A 25,494-nucleotide genomic window follows, 5' to 3' on the forward strand; every position below is an offset into this window, starting at 1 on the left:
AGTGAAGGGAGGGGGGTTGATACTGCTGACCTGTGGTTGTTCCTCTTCAGGCATGATGACGAAGGCAAAAGAGGTCTTATGAGAGGAAGAATAAAAAAGGTCATCCACAAAGACACTGAACGTACCTCTAAAGTGAGGATGCATGTAGACCCCAGAAAACTGAGGGGGATGATTCCCTGATTCTCATTGTTATTCAGCCCCATTCCCTGCGTAAATGTACAGTTGTGCATCTTAATTGCATTTTCTAAGCAGCATTTAATAACTGTAGATTTGTACCATTTGCAGTCATTGCAGATGTAAGGACGAGTTTTTCTCACACTGGCGCCTCCCATTTCCTCCGATCCGGCAGCTGCAAGTGAACATGCTGCATCTGACACAGAGGAACTTAATCATATCTTCTTTTTTCTCTTTCCCAGATGCACCGAATTGAACTTAATTAGATGCTACATCACCTCAGTGAGGGGCTGCTTGGCAAATCTTATTAAGAAAAAGCAGTGTGTTTCTCCATTGCTCGCTGATTCCTTTACATCTTGGCGTCTGTGGGAGAAAACCCCGCTGAGGCGTATTCTCCAGCCCCTGTAACTAATGACGGCGTTGCCCAGATCTGACAGTGAGCTGTGTCTGTATATTGTGCTTAATATCATAATAATAATGAGAGCAAATTAGAACAATCAATTTCCATGGCTGGTTGTTGATTGGAGGAGGAGGTGGAAGTGACAGGGGGTGATCCATCATCCTCGGCCAGTCACATTAAGGAGAGCGCCGCGGAGCAGGTGGGCTGGGCTGGAGGCCAGCCGCAGCCAATGGGAACGGGCGGGAGTGGAGGAGGGAGATCCATTACACCCAAATCAAGTGCTAATGTAGCTGTGAAGTGGGAAAAATACAGAGGAGGAAAGAGAGGAGAGAGAGGGTGACAGGGTGTCGCTGAGACTTATGGCTGCTTAAAGTGGAGATCTTGAGTGTGTGTGTGTGTGTGTGTGTGTGTGTGTGTGTGTGTGTGTGTGTGTGTGTGTGTGTGTGTGTGTGTGTGTGTGTGTGTGTGTTTTGTCCAAGGATTTGTCTATTTACACAGTGTGTCCATGCGCCCTTTAGCTAGAACCAGTGACATTTCACAACATTACCTCAATGCTAAAGCAAAGCTTGCACAAAAATACACAAGATGCATTTTGTCCATTGTGTCAGTCCATAATCACAGTCATGCAACCATCATGAACTGAAGCTCGAGTCCCACAAGGGGTCACTAAAATCTCATTTCCCTCAAACCCTCCGAGCTCTCCGTCTGTCAGATGTTCATCAGCACAGTGAAGCAGATATGTCGCAGAATCCTGTGCAATTTGCAACCACGCAGTATAAATGCAGAGCCTAAATATGCATGTGGAAATTCTACATTTCCTGCCGCTGTCTGCTGACCTTACCATCCACGCACAAGGTGATGAGAGAGTTGTGGGAACACTGTGAAGAAAATTAGAGTGTGACAGGGAGGCTTGTCAGTGGCAGTCACTACACTTCAAGGTTTCTAAATGTATAAATGATGAGTGACCTCACACACACTGATGATGCACATTTCATTACCCTAACCCACTTTCATCACACACACACACACACACACACACACACACACACACACACACACACACACACACACACACATAGATATACACCAGCCATCACTCAACAGTTAATGTCCCAGACTCCTGTTGGAGCTACTCGACCACAGCCAAAACTCGTCCATTTCAAAAATCAGAGAAAGCAACATTAAGCACATTTCCACCTTTTATCAGCTCGTGTTGGAGTCTTTCTCTCTAATGCTATTTCTGCCAAACGATGGCATGGGGCGAGTATATTAGATTTCATCAGCAGCCATCAATCATGGCCGCACTTAACACGATCAGCTCCCCAGTTTATTCAGAGCGAACAATGGGGGACAGGCACGTCCCGCCTGCAACAGAGTAAATGAGGAATTTAAATACTGCACAAGAGACTACGGCGGCTCGGAGGGGGCTGACTGATTAAAGGCCACAATATCTGCTTTTCTAGGCAGATGATCTGTCAACGGGATGCAAGAGGAGCTTTATTGAAATAATGGGCTGCTAATGTGAGGTTATACTGCGCTTGGAGCACACACACACGCAAATGCTTGTGAGGATACTCCTTGTGGCAACACATCTTGTGTCTATGTGCACACAAGAACTGACTCCACAGCAAACACACACAGTCTAATTTTCACACAGGGGCACACACACATGCACATGCACACGCCATGTTTCCCGGCACAACATCCCCTACTGTCTGCTATTGATGGGTAATTTATCAAATGACATCTCGTTCACTGTTGAGAGAAAATTAAATCATGTAGTTCCAGATCCTGATTATGATCATGAGATGTCCCTCTTGTAAATTATGTCAGTGAGACGCTCATTTCTTTTCACAGCTTTTTATTTGCCAACATGGAGGTCTCTCTCTGGTTTTTCACCTAATCATTGCGTTAATGAGCAGACACAATCAGATACTGAGGATGGTCATAGAGGCAGGACAGGCTGGAAGAATGTCCTTGTGCCGGAAAGGTCAACACTTTAGATCGCTATACGGCAGGGAAGTTTGGGTGGGGAAGAGGGATGAGTTATGCAGTTTTTTTCTGTTCCAGAGCAGAGAAATGACCACCCACAAACCCCGAAGGCACACAAGCCCTGCTGTGTCTTCAAAGACAGAGTATCCATATCAGTGAAGGAAGGAGCGTATGATAATGTACGCAAAAGGAAAGCTGAGTTTAGGGTGACGTTCTTTACAATGCAACCACATGACCATGAATAAACGGTTAAAAGCTGCACTAATCAATATCGATGTATCAACAATGAATGAGATGACAAAATCCCCACACTCCCTCACTCTCCTCATGAGGTCCCTTCAGCTCTGCACGGCCATTTTATTATCTTTCAGCTCATTGTTTTGGTTTTGTTGCCCACATCTTTACTCTTTTCATCTGTTCACTGTTTTTCATCCACTCACACCGCTCTCATGATCCTCATTTCCAGACACAGCAGGCGGCTGTTTTCATTGAAAAGCATCTAATAAAACAACACGCCCGCCACGCACTAAGAGCAGATAAAGTTAGCTAATATGTAACACAATGAACATAGTGGAGAATTTAGCAGGTAAAGAGTTGAATGATGCCCTCAGGAGCTGGTGGAGACCAAAAACAGAGCTAATTAGTGTGATGTGCAAATAGACTATAAACTGTTTGCTCAGACATTCACCACAGCCTGGTGGTAATAATATGTCAGTATGATGTTTACAGCTTGTTGCTATCCCCAAGTTGCCAAAAAAAAATCAATGAATGCAGCTTTGAGAGAGAGCACACCTGTGTTGTGAAATAAAAAAGAGAAAATTTGACCTTCCTCAGAGACAAACTAACCCACAATGTCTCACAATCACGCTTTCGTCTTTTCTTCTGTGTGCCTGCCACAGCAGGTAGGCTATGAAACAATAGAAAACAAATATCAAAAACAAACAGAGTGACAGTGAGTGAGATGTTCAGGTGTTCAGGCTCTAGTCCCATTATGTGGAACAACAGGACTCACAACACAATAAGCAGACAGATTCATAAAAAGTTTGAAGTATGTCAGTAGCAAAAAAGACTAGAAAAAGGACTGAAATAAAACAAACAACAGTGGAATCCAATAAAGCAATCACATAAATTCAATTATTAAAACTTAAATGATTTAGTCAGTTCATCTTTGTCCAAATGATTTCACAAAAAAAAGACCAGTTTATCTTTCCGATGTTGTCAAATCTCATGTTGCGTAATCCTGCATCGTATACCGATCAATGGCAATCAATTGATTTTGTTAAATTAATCTCTGGTCATTTTTGAGGTCATAATTGATGTTAGTTAGGTTAGATGAACTGAAAACATTGTCATCTCTTGTGACACGCCACGTCTTTTCACACCAACCCAGTTTTGCTGTTGTCAGAGGTGTTTGTCCTCGTCTCTTCCTGTGAGCCATCAGCCTTGTGAGCTTGGTCCCTGTTTGCAGCATAATTGATTTTTCACACAAAAGCAGCATGATGTCACAGACATTTCCCAGTGATAGAAGTCATATGACACAAGCCATTTGACTTGTGTGATGGTCTCAACTTGGCTCGCTGGGTTAAAGTTAGGAGCACAAAGCTAAGGGTCCATTGATTGGGTATTATACATGCAGAGTCCTGCAGCAAGAAGTAGCAGCAGGAAGTCTGATGGATGCAGCATCATGTATTGTTGTACTATGAAGAAAGAACTGCCAGTGGTTTCCACAGGTTATTTTCATGTGATGTAATGATCTAATTATATCCCATTACCTAGACCTCCTCCTCTGAATTTTCTTCTGTCTTCCTGCAGATCCTTATAAACACCTCATACACATCCCCCCTCTAGTAGATAGAATTCCTAGAAAAGTGTTCGTGTTACGATCCCATCGCTCCTGGCTCCGACTCTGCATCCACACACACACCTCCATACAGAAGTAGCAGCTACTGGGCCACAAAAAGCCATAATTATGCATGTGACGTTATATGAAGTGCTATTGTTCTTTTCTAGGAATCTGGGCCACATTTAAAAAGTAGTGTTGACAAAAAAAAAAAAAAAATCTGATCTGAAAAATAAATCAAAATTGAGTGAGTGAATGCAGAGTGAATGTAGCCAAAAATCAGCCACTAAAGATCCGTGTTTGGTCCTTTGAAAGACACATGATCAAACTCCCACTTGAGGGAGCAGCTTTCAGTATCTACCTCTCATATAAACTGTGGGTGGCAGCATCAATGTGTCATTGGCACAAGCAATGATAAATGGTGCAACTTTGAAACCTCTGTCACTTCAAAGCAAATGAAAAATGTGTGTGTATCTATCTTGAGAGCCCTTTTCTCAAAAGGTCATGTGGTTGCATTACAGAAAATGAAAACTAAAACATTTTTACCATGAAATCACCTCAGAGCTGGAGTGCAAGAGTCATATGTGAAACAAGAGTCACTGTGACCAAAGCCCATTTAGAGGTGACCAAACAGGAACGCACGCAAGACAGTCATGTGTGAGGAGCTGATGCAGAGCACATCAGTTTTGTGAATGAGTTTGTAAGGACAAGACAAAAGCTGCTCCTATTGAGGGGTGGGAGAGCAGCTTTGGTAGCTTCTCACTTAAATTGAACTTGAAACCTGTAATTGTCCTTGTCAGTGGTGTGTTAGTATGATGCATGCTGAAAATCTGAGGTTATCATACATGAAAAGACACATAGAATCAAATAAGCTCGATAAAGATAGATGGTCGTTCTCAAAGGTTTAACTTTTCATTTTTTGCACACAGTTAAAATGCATTTTCTGCCGCACTGAATGGAGCTTTTTTTTCTTCTCACAACCTCTAAAAGTCAAGAGGGTGACAAAAACTAAACTTAAAAAGCCTTTCACACTGCTGTGGATGGGCCTTTGGACGTCCACCAGAGACATCTTGTGGTACGTTAGATCTGTGATGCTGTAATGTCATGCTTTTATGTGACCCCTTCATACAATTTTATGTGTACCACCAACCGCTTACTTTGTGTTGCAGAGTTGTTTTTTTTCCTCACACAGTAACCATCTTGCAACTCCTTAGAACAATTCAGCTACCCACTGTAGGGTCCCGACCCCCAGTTTGGGGGTCATTGCTTTATACAATAAACACAGACTTACATCAAACTATGAATGAAGGAATAAAAAACTAGTCTCACTGGCTCTTATGATGTACTTGAACACGGCTCATATAACTAACAAGTGGGCCGTCTACCAGTGACACTTATGGTTATCTGTTAAATTACACAGTAGGGGTGTTTTTATGAATCCAGAGGCAGGGGTGGAGGTTTTGGAAGCTGTTGGTGCATTAAACCACCTTCTGTAATTTTTGGAAATGACAGTTGTCATTATCAATAAAGCAATGAACAAAATCACAGAAGATACCCACATTATTCTGAACTTCTTTTAATCAGACCCAAATAACATAATTAGATGTGCCACATTGGACTGGTAGACATTTAACTTTTTGCCTGTTTGTGCCTATTTTGTAAAGTCCTGTGACTTAATTTTGATCTCAAAGTTCATCATCATCAAGTCGCCAAAAAAAAAAAAAAAAAACGCTCAAAGCGTAAGACCCCCCCACCTCCTCTCCTGGGTGAAGGTGGCCCTGAAGGTGCCCCTGGGTCTGAGCCAAGCCCCTAATGTTCACTAATCCTGAAAACGCCTCTGGATACAGTTAGTCATAGGCTATTTAATAACAACTGCGGGCACTTTGGGACGCAGGATGAAGCGCTTGGCTCATGTGATCGCTGATGGACCGGGGATAACGATGCGCGGCTCTGCGATGCGCTCCGATGATTGGAGATTGGGAGTTTGACAAGCTTGTTAATTCCGCCCATCAACACGACGCGCCTCCTCTCTGTGACAGCAGCGTGGATGGAAACTACAAATGAAGACGCGGAGACAAGAGTTTGGAAAGTTGTGCAGATGAGCGGTTTTTCGTCTCAACACACACGGGGAGCAATTATTCATGACTTAAATGGCGGAGGAAGTGCTCCTGGGAAACGATGCAAAGATGGACGGGGTGAGTGTTTGTTTCAGAGTTTGAGGCTCTGCTGAGATAGTTCACATGTAGATCAGCTGTTTGTCCACTTGAACAAAGTATGTATCATCTATTAGTCTGATCCTTCCATTTAAACCATCCAGTGACTCCAGCACTGCCAGCACAGACAGGCCTGATCAACATGTACAGTGTGTTTGTACCAACCATGAAACAGTATCCACATGTAGTTCAGGATCATGCTTCACTCTGGGATTTTGAAGCTCCACACATCCATGACAGCCTTTCGTAGAACTTAAAAAGTAAACCTATAGAAAAGTCTTAAACATAGTTGTTCAGATCTTTAACCAAAGCGGTGCAGCATGTCAGGAGCTGCACATCTGACAGATAATGGTAACTAGATTGAATGCAGACAGGGCAGCATTCTCTGCTGTGAGCTGCTTTCACGTGCGGCTGTCTAACTCTCTCCATCAGGTTGTTACAGGCTAAATTAGGTTTCTTTAAGCATCTGTACTGTTACTGTTCAGTCAGAGTAGGGGGTTTCTCCTCTGTCTGCTCTTTGTGCTAAAATCCTACATGTTCACATGAGTGGAATTCCTCTGGTATCCTGATGTGTAAGAATAGGGGTCCTTTTGTAAACCCTTATTCTGTTCAAATGATGAAAAGGTGTGGTGTACTTCCACTGACTTTCTACCTTGGAGGTCGGTTAAGCTCTGTGTGCTAGAGTCTAGGACGGCAGCTCCAGGCCACTCCTGATGAAAATACTGTTGACTGTCCCCAACCTTTGAGTGGGACTTTGGGGTTTTGGGGCAGTCAACAGAAGCCACCAGCTCATGCTTTAACATTTAACATCAATTTGTGTCACTTCTGACTCCGTCACGTGCTGCTCACTGCCTGTTCAGCTCGGCTGTTGAGTCCAAAGATCAGACTCCTATGCAATGTGCACCCTTATTATAATAATATAATAGTCTACAGAATGAGCTCATTGCTTTACAGGCTGCAGACAAGTCTAGGACAAAGACACGACATACATACATGATATTTAGTTTTGAAGCTTTAAACTAGTCCATATAATGTACATTTCTGCAAGGCCAGATATGAATTCTGAATGTTTTTTCTGTTTTCAGATCATTTTTAATAAGATGCCATGAAAACATCCAAAGAGATCATGTGTATTATGAAAATCTAGCTCATGTTTTTTAATATTTTGACTGTAAAATTCACAAATTTTGACATCTACATTTAATTGTTCCACTTTTTGTATTTTATATGGGAAAAGCCACTGGGTAGCTCACAGTTCTATAGAAATCCAAAGATAAGCAGGTTAAGCTCATACCTAGGTCATGCTGATAACTCATTTCTGTGGTTTCCCTTTAAATTGAGGCGTTCCATGCATTGCTGTAAATGTTGCTTTCGGGCATGTTGACATGTTGCTGTGTAGTTTTTGGTGGTATCTGACTTGTTTTTCTCTCTTCAGCATCTTACAGTGCCTCTGCTGGTGGTGGCTTTTCTGGCCTCGTTCGGTAGCTCCATGCTTTACGGCTACAATTTGGCAGTCGTCAACTCTCCTGCACAGGTTTGTGTCACTACCACAACATCAACGTCATCATGACGATAATCATCATTCTCACTGCTGCCGTCCTCCAGGTTTTAAAATAGTTTTTAGTTGGGGCGATGACTTTTAGATGTTAATGGACACAGTAAAGTTCAGCTTGATTTTCATTGTCATGTGAGGTCTTGTGGGTTGTGTGTCAGGTATAGAGACTGCTGTGTGCCTCACCATGTCATTGGTGTTCTGCCCTTTTTATTCATCATGTGGTGGATGTTTGATTTGCTGCAGTGCAGTGACTGTGCTGTCCTGGTCGGCCATGGACTGCCCCACATTGAAGCGTGTGAGCTTCAGTGCCACATCTCATGTTTGTGTAGTGTGCTGGTCTGACGAGGGAGTTGTGGGAAAGAGCTGCACCTTTGGGCCCATGATTGGCCACTTTCCAAATCATTTCTCTCCAGTTGTTCCTGTAGGTGCACTCAGGTTGGATGTGGGTCAGACATTAAAATGCATTGCTGCTTGACACTGTCTTTTTTTATAGTACATCTGCAGGAACCCAGAAAATTCATTGTAACATTTTACACGTAATGCGTTTTAAAGAATAGGCATTTTGGGAAATTTGCTCATTCACTGTCTTGCTAGATAAAAGGTGAACACACTCATATCTGACTTGAAGCAGCAGAAAGCAGCTAGCCTTCACCAGTCCAGAGTTCAAAAATACATGTGCCTACTCCTCTAAAGCTCACTAATTAATAATGTTATTAATTAATGTTATATCTCATTTGCTTAAAATGTACAGACTATGACTATTTGTTGTTTGAGAGTAAATAGGATAATTTTGGGGTAAATTACATGCTATATTTGGCATGACTAATATCACACAGTGAGGCTAGCTTTTGCCCCACTTCCAGTCGCTAAGCTAAGCTAACTGCCTCCAACTCTAGCTCCAGCTCCATTTCATTCATTAGAGGTCATATTTTATATCCAATAATGCTTAGTGTCACACATATTCCAAATTGCTGCTAACGTGATGAGCTGGAACCTTTAACCGTGGTCCATGTGACTTCAGTCAACTTTGTAGGATTCACTGTTGACTTCTGTGTGTCATCTGACAAGAGTTACGCCTGTGCTCCAAATCAAATCTTAGACGTGGCAGAAGGTTTGTCTAAAGAGGTTTTTATATGATATCTCGGCAACTGATCTGCATTTGTATGTCCCAGTAATCAAATTACATTATCAAAGAGCCAAACTTGCAGTCTTTAACTGTTTATTTAAGATAGATTGTCATGGCAACAGAGTGGTAGCGTTAGTGTTTTGAGTAACAATACTAACATTTTTTAACCCTTGAAGTCATGTGTCCTTGAGCCTTAATTGACCCGTGTTGGCCTTTTAATTTAATTGTGGCTTAAAGGTCGAAGGAGAGAAGCAGGATCTGTGTGAGCATTCCATAAACCCACTTCTGAATCCCCTCTGATGTGCATCATTCAGTAGTGTGCTGCAAGCCAAATTTTTTACTAGGATGGTGAAGGCATGACCTGCTCCACTCTGCCTCTGATTGGTTACAACTCGGTGCCTCTGTTGGCTGGGTTTGGTCAGGTTTAGGCATGCGGAGTGATGGTTGGTTGGGGTTAGGTTAAGAATATCAGAGTTAGCCAATCAGAGGATTAGCAGGACAGGTCATACCTTCACCATCCTAGGCAGAACATAGTAATGCAACAAAATATGGCCTTTGGGATATTTAATGATGAAATTAATATGAAAGATTGAGCCAGTTGCCCAAACAAAACTTTGCTTTCAGAATTACAAACAACCTCACACACACAGTAGCATAAACCATGAACCATGAAAAAGAGTATATCCACCTCTCCAGGGGGAGAACACAGGGCACAGGCAGGTACTGAGTACTGATCTGGCCTCTTTTTTTCATGCAGTTTAAAATGTGCCCCTCACTGCATGAAACTGTTTTGGATCATATATTTTCCTGAAAGGTAACAGGAGATTATAACTGCACATTACTTCTAATCTATAAGTGGAAGTTGCAAGTTTTATATAGTGACATTAAGTCACTGCCATAAATGAACAGAGCAGAACAGACAGCAGTGTGATTTCCTGCTGTGAGAGTACAGTTCAAGTGACTAGCTGTCAGTAAAAATAAGGCAATATTATCCACCGAGGATTGCTGTGGTGCTCAGATTTCACCAGATGCGAGTGAATAAATGTGGAATTGCTGAACTTTATAACAAGTGTGACAAAGACACAATTTTCAACTAGGATTGGTCTGTCTTGCTGATACCTGATCCGCTTAATGAGATTAACATCAATCTCAATACAGATATCCAGCGTGTTGGATCGCTATGTCCACAAATGCAGCAGCACACTGTGATTTTTAAGAACGTCCATGCTTTCCACCATCTACATGGGAGGTGCACCCACTTAGATCTTTCAAAAACCTCTTTTATGTATGTTACGATGATCATTTTCACTTTGATTCATACTTCAACCAGTAAAGCCATCTAAACGGACAAAATAAAAAATATTGGCAATAAGGCCATCAAGGCTGAGTAAAGATCCTTGTCTCATTATTACCAGCATCTGTCATCCACAACTGCCTGCATGTTGTATGAAGGCCGTCCCTTTTAAACAGCAGGTATGTCTTCAGTCTGAAGCCTCATTACACACACAAGATCCTCTGCTTACCTCAATTAATTCTTGCTCAGCCTGCACCAGACTGGTGCTACTGTAAGTAATACTTACAAACATTAAAGTTATATGTCAGAACTGTACACACACACACACACACACACACACACACACACACACACACACACACACACACACACACACACACACACACACACACAGTGTTCAGAACACCATGACAGATTGACTAATTGCAACCTCTTATAGGCCCATTCGTTCACTCATCACTCTGTATCCTCACTATTTAACAAAGAAATTCATTCAGCCAGTTGATAAGTGAAAATACTAAAAGCATTTGTACAAATTAAAACAAACTCGTATAATTCTGTCTCCTGTTTCGGTTTTCTGAAGTTTCATCTCTTTGAGAGTGAGTGAATTGTGTCTCTTGAGATGAATAAGGTTTCCTGTGATGGATTCCCCAGCACAGCTTGATCTTCAGTTCACGTTCCACAGATAAACCTGAGTGAAATCTGAAGAATGCTGTTGATCCTTACAGTAAATTGTGTCAGACCACAGGACAACAGCACAGTGAACTTCCTGTTTACTCTAAATAAAATCACATGCATATAGCTGCCTCATTTGCCAAGTGAAACGTCTCTTTATCTCATCCCCCATGTCAGTAATGTTGACACTTGGATGTGTGGAACTGTGGGAAATAGTTAATCACGTGATGACTTTCAATGAATTTATAGTCACCATTGTTATGCTCCACTGCTGTTTGATTTATGGGAGGGTATATTAATTAAATCATGTTCAACTTTCTTCTCTTTGCAGTGTTGTGGTCTTAAGTGATTACATACTGTAGGGATATATTTTTCACCTTTGTAAAGGTAAAAAGGGATTTATTGGATGGATATTTAGGAAGTGGGGACAACATGTTGTAATTCCACGTGGTCATGTATATTGTTGTGATTTTTTTTACCTCCTGAACAATGTTCTTTTTTTTTTCTCCTCCATCAGTACATTAAAGACTTCTACAATGAGACTCTGACAGAAAGTTACGACTGGAGCCCGGATGAGGAGATCCTCATCGTCCTGTATTCCCTCACCGTGTCCATCTTTGCTATTGGTGGGATGACTGGAGCCCTGCTGGTGGGCAGACTGGTTACCAAATATGGAAGGTTAGTGTGTGTGTGTCCATGTTTTTCTCATGTTGGGGGGACATAAATAAAGTCACATTGTGGGGACTCGCCCTACTAGTGGGGACAAAATGTGGGTCCCCATAATGTAAATCATTGAATTTTAGGGTGAAGACTTGGGTTTAGGTTAGGGTCAAGGTGAGGGTCAGGGTCAGGCAAGTAGTGGTTATGGTTATGGTTATGGTTATGGTTATGGTTATGGTTATGGTTATGGTTAGTCTCCAGAAATGAATGCAACTCTATTTAATGTCCCCAAAAATGTGTGTATGATTTTTGGGTGTATATACATCCATGCTGTTTGTGTGTTGTAAGGTGCCACCAGCCTGTGCTCCTGATGGCTCTTCTTCTTACAGACAGTTGAGTAATGATGTGTCGCTGTTTGTCCAAACAGGAAAGGGACGCTGGTGAGAGCCACTGTGCTGGTGTTTTTGGGAGGAGCTCTGATGGGCTTCAGCAGACGGTGCAGGATGCCTCCCATGGTCATTATTGGACGCTTCATCACAGGAGTGCACTCAGGTAGGCCGGCCTGTTTCCTGAATTCATTACAATAAGTAGAATTAGAATAGATGTAAAGCTACAATAGTACACTCCACAGATGAATCGGTAGCTACATGGTTTGTACATTATAGCTTCTGCAGACTGTTTAATGTGCTTTTGTGGATTTGTAGTTGTTTCATTGGAATTAGTCATCCTTTATTTTGAAAGTGCTTCTAATGTCCTCTAATGATTTTGTTCATTAGGCCTTTTTGGATTCCATTCCCTCTTTTTTCAGATATTCAGTGAATTTTCATTCACACATATTAAGCTCTTCCTCCTTAGAAACTAAACTATGAATAAATGACGGTGCTTGTAGCTTGTAAGCTTGTAAAATCCTGATCATATCAGACTTTGTCAGGGACGGTGCGATAAAGTCATGGACTTATTTATCAGTTTGTTGATGGGCATTTAATGTCTGACTTAAGGAAAAATGAAACTAAAACCTAGAACGTCAAACCTTTTCTTTCCCTTTCTTTCAGGACATACATAAGCTAAAAAAATGTAGCTGCAGCTTGTTCTTAACCTTCACTCAAGACACAGATTTTCATGAATATTAAACGTGCATAAAGTTAAACATACATTTAAGCTTGTGATAATCACACTCTTCTTCCCCCCACAGGTATCTGTCTCAGTGTGGTGCCGATGTACCTCGGTGAGATCGCCCCCAAGAACCTGCGAGGCTTCCTGGGCCTCGTTCCCAGCATCCACATTTGTCTCGGAGTCTTCATCGCTCAGGTCCTGGGACTCCATGAACTGCTGGGAAAGGTATTCGTGTCATGGCGCTCAAATGCTACACAGGTCTGCAGGGTAACACTTTGAAGGAAATGCTTTGCAAGTTTCATTCTCTCTGGACTGATGCTGTACCAGTGCATGTGTGAGTGCATTCATCTTTAATCTGTCAGTATTTGCTGACACAGTTCAGATATGAATCACGATCCGATCGTGAATCTGAGGCACAGACGTTAGCTTTTGCCTGAAACTGTTACAGTACATTAGTATATTTTTTGTAAACTATGACGCTATCACTTACAATCACTTAAAGGCATGAGTAAGCAGCATGATAAAGTATATGAACATACAGTTGTACGATTATTTATATGATATCATAAGATGTCCAGCTGGCCCTCTAGCTTTCCTCCTTCCATTCATGTTTTTCCTCCTGTTTCTGATAGAGCTGGATGAGGTGATCCTCTTTCCATCTGCCCAGTCCTGTGTGATACAGTGGGGGGCAGGGGTGGGGGGTTGCTGATGTATGGAACAGCTGCGCAGAAAAATGAAGCTGGAAAAACAATGGCTGAAAAAAAAAAATCTCTTTTCATCCCTTCTTTCCTCTTTGCTTTTTGGTTCATCTCATATTTCCATCCCTTTAACAGTTGATGCTTATAGATGTTGATTGTGTTGATTTGTGGAAACTGCTCATGGTTTGGTTAGGTTTTAGTAAGGCTTCATGTTTTTTGTCCACAGGAAGAATACTGGCCTTTGCTCCTCTCCTTGGTGGTGTTTCCTACCATGGTCCAGCTGATGCTGTTGCCATGGTTTCCAGAGAGTCCACGGTACCTGTTGATAGAGAAGGGAAATGTTCACGCTACCATCGCAGGTTAGAAAATCTTCTCCCCTGAATTAGTTTGATTACATTGGTTAAAGTCTGTGTCATAATGTGTCCTATCGACTTGTACATCTTGCTTCACTTCTTTTAAAATGGTCTTCATTTTAGCTTTTCTTTCTTTCCTTTAGCCCTGAAGTGGTACCGCCCTAAAGGAAACATCCAGGCGGAGGTTGAGGAGATGCTGGAGGAACAGCGCTCTCTGTCCTCCATTCAGACCATCTCTGTCCGCAGCCTTCTCATGGACCACTCTGTTCGTTGGCAGGTCATCACCATTGCGGTGGTCAACATAGGCATGCAGCTGTCTGGCATCGATGCAGTAAGTGTGCATTGTGGCCCTGTTGTCCTGTCTGTTTTTGTATGCGTGTGTGATGACATTTTGGACGAGCAAAAACTGTGCAGTTATTATGAGAGAGTGAGAGCTCATATTTCTATAGTTCCCAGCTGTGCTCCACCCATCTGCACCTCCTTCTGTCTATACATCACAGTCCCACATGCAGCCACTGAGTGACTAAGCAGGGGGCAGCAGAACCACGCCTCATTATCTCCTGGTCTTCTCTGTTAGTGTTACCCCACATAAGACGGTCCTCCCAACCACACACAGAATCGAGCACATCTTTGCTCCGTCAGGATGATAGCTCTGTGCATGCTGGCTCATATGCTAATACCATTTCCCAGCAGGGGTACACCCCACTGTGTGCCACTGTCCCAGCTGTTTGAGGCAGAAACCCTGGAAGGCTTCAAACATACAGACGAGTCCATGTGTCCAACTCTGTGTGTACAGTACTGTTGTCCTTAGTTAAATTTATTTATACTAACCACATCCTCATCATTGGCACAGGGAAGTGATGTCAGCAAGATGTCTTTTACAGTATGTTTAACACAGATTTCTGACAATTTAACTTTTTTTTTTTTCTTGCTTTTGTGAATCCTTTTACCTGTTTGTTATAGTATTAGGAGGCACTGTGGAAGTATTGGGTGCTGAGACAAATGCTACAGGCCGTTTGATTTCCAAACACTGAAAGCGAGAGGTTTGTTGTACTCTTGGCATGAAGTGAAGCTCATTGCACTTGGTCACACTTCTTATTTTCAGGGACAGTTCATTGAATTAGGTCAGGTTTAGTGACATAAGCGTGGTATTTCTGCACGTTTGCAGATGATGTTGTACTTCTGTCGTTTGATGCAAACCAGAGAAATCAATGGAAGCGTTGTCAAGGTCAAGGTCCTGTCCTTGGTTTATGGTGTCTGGTTAATATCAGGTGGAAAATGAGATGCTAGTGGGAATACAGTATGAGGAGTTCAAGTGCCACCAATCACACCAACTGTGAGACACTTTCAGGCAGACCCTACAGTGAAAAATGGAACCACAAAGCAAGACTAAGGGGTTATGGTTAGGTTTGGGTAAAAGTGGTTAAAATAGTGAGGCTGAGGTGGGTGCTCGGCTTGGGAGGTGGCACAGTGTCCAGCTGCAACAGAAATGGATAAAAGGTTAGTACAAATTAAAAGAAAGGGGGCTAAAAAATAGTTAAAAGACAGTTTAAAAGTAGGGGGTTAGGGGTTAGGGTTAGGATCACAGGCCAGTCTTGACCATCACAGAGGTCGTGATGATAAGGTGAACTGATTTCAACACAGCGTCACACAGCTCCCTCTCAAACAGCGTGAGGAGCTAAATGATCCAGGATGCCCTTCCAGTTTAGAGAATTCAGATTAGTGGGTGCAGACAGCTGCAGAGAGCTCTTCAGGTGCCTCCCTCTGGCTGTGTAATTGGGAAAAGACCTTGTTGTACACCCAGATATACCAGAGGGACTACATCAGTCAGCTGGTCCAGGAACAGCCTGGGTTTGGCCTGGAAGAGCTGAGGAAGTCTCAGAGGGAGATATGTTTACCCAGTTTGTCTAGAATATGACTCTGGATGGAAGGATGAAGAGGACTACTGAAAAATAAAGTAAAATGATAATTTCTGGCATGTAAGGTAGAATATAGTCAAACAGTAATCCTCTGAGTCATTCAACACTGACCAACTGATAAAACACTGGTAACTCTTCCACTTTTGTGAAAGAATTGTTCATGTGTACAAAAGCAAATGTAGCCCATTAATATAATAACACACAATTCAGTGTTCAGGACAATATAACTGACCCCAGTTCTTTAAGTTTTCAAATTGTTTGTGTGTGTTTTCTGCTTCGATGTAGGCCGACATGTGTATGCGTACTTCAGTGCTGCAATGGTGATGAAATAGTGTATGCATGGTTACTAAATCAACAAGACAGCATTTAACTGCACTGATTGCGATCTTGTCCACACCTCATCAATGATGGATGTTGCATCAGCAAGTGTGATTAATGAGAATGCACAAATTAATTTCAAGGGGAGCACTTGTCAGAAGTCCATACTGATGAAACTCTGTATCTCAAATGCATGAGTAATGGTCGGCCTGATGATAATGATCACAATGATGAATCACGTGAAAAGGCTAAATAAGCAGAGCGACTTTTTGGCTCCTTACGAAAAATAAAAAAAGGCAAACTTTGAGCTTGAAAGCATCTGTCTGTGTGTGGGCGAGTCTGTCTGACAGATTTGTCTTATTAATAAACTTCATGTCACTGTCAATTTCAGATCTGGTTCTACACAAATGACATATTTAAGAATGCAGGAATCCCAGAGCCTTATATTCAGTATACAACGGTGGGAACTGGTGCCATTGAGGTCATCTCTGGGATGCTGGGGGTGAGTAGAGATTATTGGCTTTAAAGATGACATTGTTTTACCACAACATTTTAAATGGTGCTGATTTTCTAACTTTTATATCATCATGATAATATGGAATTGTTAGTTTCAGCCCTGATGATAAACTAAGAGTCATTTTTAATGTGTGTTCTCAGTGAAAACAGAATGAGTTTTCTCAATCCTGACTCGGATTATTTCGAGCTCCAGTTGAGGAAGTTTTTACAGATGGATCAGTCATGTATTCATGATTGATCCGATACGTTTCATCAAGTTTTTATGGTATTTTATTGTGTGATTGTTTGTGTTTTGTATTGATCTCTATATATTATTGGTATTGTGTATGCTGGCTCACTGTCATAACTTACTTCTTGATGATGTCTCATGTGGTGAACAGTTCCTGCCTCTTTGTCTGTTTTGCAGTGTTTTACTATCGAGCGTCTGGGCAGAAGGCCTCTGATGATTGGAGGCTTTCTCTTCATGGGACTCTGCTGTGCTGGGATCACAGTGTCTGTGCTCTTCCAGGTACAGTGTCATCTGATTGGTTTCACTGTTTGTCTCACTGTTGACCCTCAGTGGACAGATAACAATCAAGACATCTGCTTGATTTGTCTAACTCAAACAGATGAAGCCTTATATCAGGTTCAGGTAAACTTTGTAATACATTGATCTCAGTAAGGAGACCTGCATGTGAAAGGAGGATCTCTTAATGGCCGACAGGAACAGGAGTAATGATTACAGCACTTCACTGTTCATACTGTTTTGTAAGACAAATTTGAATAACTGTAAACTCATGATTTAAGTGTAAAATGTCATACATTTAGAATAGATTATATGTACAAAAAAGAAACAAAAAAAACAGAACAATGAGAACTCTGTCTCTTCAGTAAATGAGAGCGAACTGAATGAAGTTTGGAAAAACCCATTTTACTTTTATCAATAGCAGCACAAAGAAGAACGCAGCTATGGAGCCCCATGTGGTAAAAAGCATGTTACTAATATATATAATCAGAAGGATTAAATATAGTCAAATGAATATTGTTAGTCATGTTTCCAACTCATGACTTCACACTCATGACTTACTGTATGTTTGACCAATCACAGGCGCAGCTGTCCTTCATGAGCTACATCAGTGTGGGCTGCGTTGTTGGGATTATTGCTGGCTTCTGCATAGGTCCAGGTAAGCACTGCAGCAAATCTACCCTCCTGCATATGTCACTTAAAACCTCTGTTTAAAGACTCCGAATGAACATTCGCAGTCCATACATACTGCACTAGATGTTGGCTGCCCTGTGTGTAAGATAACACTGCTCCCTGCTGGAAGCTCGCACAACAGCAGGCACCAAGTGTAAAAACCAGCAACACTCCCTCCCGACTCCTCCTCTGACTGTGAAGAGATATTGTATTTCATTAGTCTTGTAAATTAGGAAATCATAACTGCCACACTACATCCATTCCCTCAGCCATTTGTACACTGGATGAGTTGAGTGAAGTGAATTAAGAGGCAATAGTTTACAACTTTAGGAGCCGCGTTGAGTGGACCTGCAGGGATGATGAATTAGAACAAATCTGGTTTACATGCCGTCATTCGTCAAGCCGGCAAAATCTATACCTCGGCACGCACGCGAGGATTTCTGTTGCTGCAATTAGACTTTTAATGGTTCATTGTTCATAAGCTAGCTGTGATGAATACGGTTTCTTTCAGACGAAACCTTGCATGCACAATGGACTCCCCCCAACCCCCCATACATACCACAGATGTTGACAAATTACAGCATAGTTATTGGTTTGACAATATTAAACCTTCCTCTATGCAATTATCATGCACAGATAATGAGGACATCATTTGGAAGGCTCATCATTAGAGCATATTAATGCATATTTCTCCTTCTTGGCTTTCACTTCTAACAATGAAGAATTATGTGTTTAAGGCTAAGACAACACCTCATAGATCGTGCATATCAAACTAATGAATTACTAAAGTCTGGCTAAGCTATTCTGTTTCTTGTGGTTCGAAGTTGGACTCGTGCCAAGTTGACAAACATCCTTCTCTCATGTCAATCTATGATCACTGAGTAATAATGAACAGATAATGAAGTGCACGCGGGAAAAAGCAGTGTAATATAACAGTCCTGGGGCTTGAGGAATGTTTATCATTTGATATGTCATGTTGTGTTTATTTTGAAAGACTGCCAAAGAATAGTCCAGAATGGGAATATTGATAAACTAATTGATGAATGAAGACGCTGGTGTTAATTTCACTACACCCAATAGATTCATGCAGCTGCACTCAGTTGTTAAATGTGATTTGTATTATGACAGCGTGATAGGATGCCTAGTTAGATCAGACCGAGCAATGGGCCGTATGTGGAGTGAACCATGACTGATTGAGAAGGTTGCTGATGTCAAATGTGTTAAAATAATGGAAATATATTCTTTTTTCTCTTGTGTGTAGCTGGCGTGCCTTTCCTGATCACTGCAGAGCTGTTCAAGCAGTCTCACCGACCGGCTGCCTACACTGTGGCCGGCTGCCTCAACTGGTTGTCCAACTTCACCATCGGCTTTGTCTTTCCCTTCCTAGAGGTCAGAACAAACTCAAAATCCACTGAGCCAAATTCTGATTATTCACCACTCCTCAGCATTGTTTTTAGCTGCAGGCAGGCACATTACTTTTTAGCAAAAAAAAGGCTAACGCTGCACACAAGCTGCCCTGCACCAAACCACAGCAAACAGCTACAGCATTTAGCCGCTAGAGACAGATAGCGAACAGTGAAAAGGAGAGTTCATCAGTCGGACACAAACATGACGGCTAATAAATGTTTGCTCTGTGTCTGCTCAATGTTTAGAATAAGCAACTGTTTGCTAACATGTTTGCCACAAACATTTAACAAGGAGATGATATGTTAATATTGTGTTTACAGCTTGTTTCTGCTGCTGTCCCCAAGTGGCCAAATAAGAAGGAAAAAATCAGCTATTGCTGCTTTAACAATTTCAGGTCTCTTGTTTTCAAGCTAATCCATTAATATCATCTGAAGTAGTTTGCATAAAGCCTATAGTAACAACCTTTTTGTGTCCTCTGCTCTCCAAGTTAATCTGCATTTATTAGCTTCACTGTCTCTGTCCAAAGATCCTATTTTTGCCTGTTTCATGTCTCCTTGCAGTAAGCAGTAGTTGTGTTCAAGTAGAAACTATGGTAAAGTAGTAGACTACAGTACAGCTTCACATTTGTCTCCTTTTGCCTCCTTGGACAATTTCCACTGTGTACAGAACAGGATTTGTTCTCTTTGATGCACCACAGGCAGCGGCAGGTCCTTACTGTTACCTGATCTTCTGTGTGATCTGCTTGGGAGTGGCCATCTACACCATGTTCGTTATTCCTGAGACTAAGAACAAAACCTTTATGGAGATCAGCCAGATGTTCGCCGCCAAAAACAACATCCTCAAGGAAGAGCTGACGAGCAATGGTCATCTCAAACTGGCTGTGATGAACGGCTATGGAACCCTTGCCTAACATGATGAAAAATAAGCAGCAGTGAGGAGGTGGACCTACATGCCAATGATGGTTTCTTCTCTCAGTGCGCCTTCCTGGTCTGAAAGTCACCATAGTGGAGATAAAAGGTGGAGCTTCTGTGGCCATGAGGAGATCTGCTGCTTAATGTGACAACTAGAAAGACCAAAGCGTACACACACTCATACACACACAAAAGGAAACGTAGGTTCATCTGTTTGACAGTCGTCAGTTTCCACACAAACGTTGCCTCCCTGTTTTAACAGTTAATCCTGTCAAAGTGTGCTCTCCACATAATGTTAGACAAAAGTCACACAGTCATGCATTTCAAATCAACCATCAGTGGCATTTTAATCTGTTTCTCTGCATCTTAAAGCGTTTTTACAGGATCTGAGTTTGTTTCTTACAAGTTTTAATCTGCATTAGCTTCACTCTCTGTGAACACGTCCCATGATCACTGGATACTTCAGCTAGGAAAGCTGTTCCTCTATTTTCTGTTGCCGTACGTTTACAGTGTTCAGCTCAAGGTGAGTGTCTTCACTAAGAACTTGAGCTTGTTTGTTGTGTCTTTTTTCTTTCTTTCAGTTTCGTGTCTCTTTTCATGTAAGAGAGTTGGATATTGTGGCTACTGTAGTAGTTATATCATACATCTATGCACATGTATTTAAAGCTCATTCATGAGATAGAATTTATCAATATATCACTGCTGCATGTTTTATGAGACCTTTTTGTATAATATATGGTGGAGTCAGTGACAGATATGATATGATATGAAATGAAAGACTGTTCAGATAATATACAGATATCAGATGTTTGGACAAGAATTCTGCCTCTTTTCTGATTTCTGCTGCATTCAGCTGCAAACTGCAAACATGCAAAAATAAGAGAAAAACGCCCTGTTCTTACACAGCAAGACATATTCCAAGTTTACCCTCCTGTACATCCAACATGGAGCAGCTCCTCTGTGCCACCACAATACTTTCAGTTCCTTTTGGGACCAATTTTTACTTGACGTTCATTTAGCTGTGGTGACGTCAATAACTGGAAGTAGCCTTCATACGTAGGAAGTTACAACCCCGATTCCATAAGTTTGGACGCTGTATAAAACAGAAATAAAACAGAATGCAATGATTTGCAAGCAAGCTGTTAAGTGACAATGGTTTTACAAAGCGTTCCTGAGCCCATGTAGTCATATCCTTTATCCAATCATGTGTTCACAAAGCAGTGAACCTCGCTCCTGTCCCAAGCTGTTTGAAACATGTTGCTGCATCAAATACAGAATAAGCATATATTTACACAAAACAATGAAATTGATTAGGTAAAACATTCAATATAATATCTTTGTGTTGCTTTATTGAATTTATGTTTTTTTTAAAGAAAAGGATTAGAAAATGATCACATTCTGTTTGATTTCTGTTTTACACAGAGTCCCAACTCTTTGGGAATTGGGGTTTTACAATATTGAGAAAAATCATTATCTGCCATTATTGCCTTTCCCCAGAAATCAAACATAGCAAAATAACACTTTTATTTACAGCAAAACTACACACACATTATGAAACCAATACCCAAATAAAACGTGGGTCTTACAACCACAATTCAGATCACTGCAAACACAGATGATGGACAGAAATTTTAGAAGAAACAAACAGTCGAGACAAAGCTTTTTGTTCCAAAGGGAAACACTGGAGCTAAAAGTGTGAACTGGAAGGCACTGATAAGACACACGTTCATGTATAATGGGTTTATCAGTTGCTACTGTACTAATGGTTAATAAATGGTTTACAGGTGAGATTCAAAGTTCATTCTTGACCTTGGACACAGCATTTGAGAAAAAGGTCCATTTAGTGGCTGCTCTGGGCTTTCAGTCATATTATGTGATCTTCATCAGCAGATTAGTACAGTTTGCAATTGAAGAATTACTACAATTCAGGGCAAACTTCATCTGCTGATGAAGGTTGTACAATGGAATAGATGTTTTCTCTACATTTACTAGTGATTTATAGATAAGTTTTAAGCCATTAATAAGAATAACTAGCAGTGGAAAACCCATTTGGCCAGTGCTCTTCCATTCTATTTGCCAATAATCCAGTTATAAATGTAAATTAATTAAAATGGATTCATGTTCATGGCTTTATAAGTCTGCACTTATAAAAGTCAGTCATTAATAAAGATTTTTACAGTTCATCATGCTTGCAGTTGTAAATGTTAATAATCAGTGGTTTTATAATAATACCTGATTAGTGATTAGATTAGTGATTATCACCTGACACAGTGAGCGACTGGCTGATGAGCAGAGTGGAGCTTTCAGCAGCTAAGGAGCTGAAAATTTCCCTCAGGAGTTGGACTGACAGAGTGAAAAGAAGAGTGAATGTTGGACTTAGATGAATCCAAATGAATGATCAAGTTGCTGCATAACTGCTGGATGTGGAAATGTTTGCGAACAATTTTTTATTACATTTTCATCCAGGGCTTCTGCAGCTCTTTCAGTAAGAGGTCGGAGGTCAAGCAGTTCATTGGAAATGGCTTCCTGATGAGCTCAATTGAAAAGACAAAGTGAGTGTCAAGCTGGAGGATTGTAACACTGGCCAGAGGGATTTTTCATAACCTGCAACCCAAAATCTGCTCTGATTAAGGGCCACGGAGTGATTTATAAGCATTAGTAAATGATTTATTAATGTATTACAAGGAGTTTTCAACAGGTTATGAAAAAGTCTCCATTTAATACTGATGCCTGGATGTGACAGCGAGAATGTTCGAGGGGAGATTTTTCTTTAGAGCATTTTCTTTTTGACGTCATATTTTGTGGTTGTGGCTAATAGTGGAGCAGCATCAGGGAAGAGAAAAAGAAAATAACTGACGAACAGGGAAAAAGAAAGCTTAAAACAACAGTGACAAAATACAAAAAAAAAAACACGACTCAGCCTCAACAGATGGAGAATTGTGGGATCTAGAAGGTTTGAAAAGTGTGAATTATCCTCTTCCTCCTGCATAGGTATGTTCTCACCGGGGACTGTTGGTGTAACTTTAGCTTCCTCAATAAAATGACTATTACCAAGCAACAAAATGAGTTAGCTGTAGGTTGAGCTTTGCTTCACCATCGTTGCACACTCACAAGAAGCTGTTTTTTTCATTCTTGGAGGGACTGATCTGACACTGGGAACTGGACAATACTGCACAACAACCAACAGGCTGACATGGCTTCAGCACACAGATCTATGTTTTCTGTCTCTGGTTCCAACAATAAATAAGACTACGACAACATAGCTGGAGTTAAAGTGAGGGAAGTAATGACCATATTTTTGTCATTCATATCAGATTGTGTCCTGTGATCATAGATCATAGTCTGTTTACATCGGACATTCACGTGCATCTTGAGTGATCCGATCAGCTGTAAGAGCAGGCACGAACGCACCTAAGATGCAGTGACCACTTTCGGAGGTGGTCTGGGCCACATGTGGCCAGGTTCTTTTAGCAGTTTGTACAGAATGTGACCTCAGCCTCATTGAGGGACCGCCTACTCAACTGACATCCCCTTCACAATAACAAAAAGAAGCCACAGCAACAAACGTGCTGTCTGATGTCCACATGGGCCACCAGTTAAAAACAGCAACAGTTATGTTACTATTTCATGTCTGTGCCCTGTAGTTGTAATGCTGTCGAGTGGTATTTAATAAAATTCATAAAATGTACTGGCAGTAGTCGTCAGTATCGAAAGAACACCACATTACATTTGCTCTCTGAAATGTTGATGTACATGTTTATTTGCATGAAGAGCTGGGAAGTGAGATCTCAGCTGGTCCCTCGAGATGCATGTGGAGACATAATACCAGGTGTACTTGGAGCTGTGCACTTGTGACTGAATCACACAAGCTGCGGGTTAATGCCAGGTGTGAACAGGACCACAGCGCTCTCTCGCTGTAAAACTGCCATCATCCAGACTGCAGTTCTAGCTAAGATTGCAAACTCGCCACTCTGTGTGAGGCTGTACAGCAAATGTAGGAGTCATACAGTACGCTGAAGGAGAGGAAGTGGCGCTCCTCTCCCTCTCGTCTCTTCCCATTGCCTTTAGGCTGGCTGATCCATCTGTCAGCCCCTGCACAAGGGCCCTGCAAACCCCCAACTGAGGCAGAATGGATAAATGTTGTCACATCCCCACTTGTCCTGACATTACAGAGGGGGGAGGAAGAAGAGGGTCAGCTGGGCCAGTGTGGGAAACATCAGCATATCACATCTGGATAGTTTTGAGTTTTGGTATGGAAAATCTGAGTGTCACAGCCCTTTCAGACAAGTTTTCCTATAGCAGAAAGGAGAGAAAAAGGTGAGGCGAGCTGGGTGATTGAGAGTTAACCTTTGGAGTTGTTGATTTGCTGCTGAATGACAAATGGACAGTAGAGTTTGAGTCCTGAGAGAGGACAAATGGGGGCACTGTGGCTGTTCATATGTAACGTCAGTGCCAAACAAAGGGCTCCTTGCCACAGAGACTACAGTATATTTCTGTGGATAATGCCACAGCATTGTGCACATGTGAAAACACACTCACACGCAGGCTCACTCCGCCTCCGGCAGGCAGAAGCTATAAATCAAACAAATAGCATCACAGCCTGGCGAAGGAAGCATTCCAACAGATAAAATGCTCTCCCACACAACAAAGCCACACTCACTGCGTAATTAATTGCAACAAATTACCTCTTCCTCTCCCTGTCGGCCCCCACCTCGCCTCTTTTACGGCACTGACAAGCGCACTACACGCTCCTGCGCGCGCGTCTGCTCGGGTGTGTATGCGCACGCAGCGCACACTCCTGCGCGCATCTTGGCACCGGTGCGTACACACACACACACACACACACACACACACACACACACACACACACACACACACACACACACACACACACGGCCTGCACCCTTCATAAGTGCTTTAATGTGGCTTATTGCAGTGTGCGGTCCCCTTAGCCGTGGAAATATTCGCTTGACGGATGTGCTTTGTCGCCGGCGCTCCCCGGCGGAGGGCGGCTGTCAGGGAGGAGATGATAACATTAACAGGGAGGCAAGGCGATGACAAATGCCTGTTATCAGCGAACGAGGCCGGTGACAAATCGAACGGCAGAGCCCAGGCAGCCCCGGCGCGGCGTAATAAAAAAGAAGATGGATGGC

The 25,494-nt window shown here is 42.0% G+C and overlaps 1 protein-coding gene across 1 annotated transcript; it reads left to right on the top strand.

Moving 5' to 3' along the window:
* The first annotated feature begins 6,556 nt into the window (after nucleotides 1–6,556).
* Nucleotides 6,557–20,340, top strand: slc2a15b (solute carrier family 2 member 15b). The gene is made up of 12 exons (XM_070975028.1): nucleotides 6,557–6,601; nucleotides 8,055–8,153; nucleotides 11,787–11,947; nucleotides 12,357–12,481; nucleotides 13,122–13,267; nucleotides 13,967–14,099; nucleotides 14,237–14,424; nucleotides 16,722–16,832; nucleotides 17,253–17,354; nucleotides 17,934–18,009; nucleotides 19,285–19,412; nucleotides 20,128–20,340. Exons 1-12 carry the CDS (start codon nucleotides 6,557–6,559, stop codon nucleotides 20,338–20,340), a joined length of 1,527 nt encoding a protein of 508 aa, XP_070831129.1.
* The last annotated feature ends 5,154 nt before the right edge of the window (nucleotides 20,341–25,494 follow it).

This window comes from Chaetodon trifascialis, chromosome 2, assembly GCF_039877785.1.
Source record: "Chaetodon trifascialis isolate fChaTrf1 chromosome 2, fChaTrf1.hap1, whole genome shotgun sequence".
In the NCBI taxonomy this organism is placed as follows: domain Eukaryota; kingdom Metazoa; phylum Chordata; class Actinopteri; order Chaetodontiformes; family Chaetodontidae; genus Chaetodon; species Chaetodon trifascialis.

What these genes read in the sequence shown, in the direction of transcription:
- slc2a15b (XM_070975028.1), top strand. Translation starts at nt 6,557, where the DNA reads ATGGCGGAGGAAGTGCTCCTGGGAAACGATGCAAAGATGGACGGG. An exon ending in TCGTCAACTCTCCTGCACAG is followed by an intron (nt 8,154 to 11,786) that starts GTTTGTGTCACT and finishes CTCCTCCATCAG; the next exon opens with TACATTAAAGACTTCTACAA. An exon ending in TGGCTTCTGCATAGGTCCAG is followed by an intron (nt 18,010 to 19,284) that starts GTAAGCACTGCA and finishes TCTTGTGTGTAG; the next exon opens with CTGGCGTGCCTTTCCTGATC.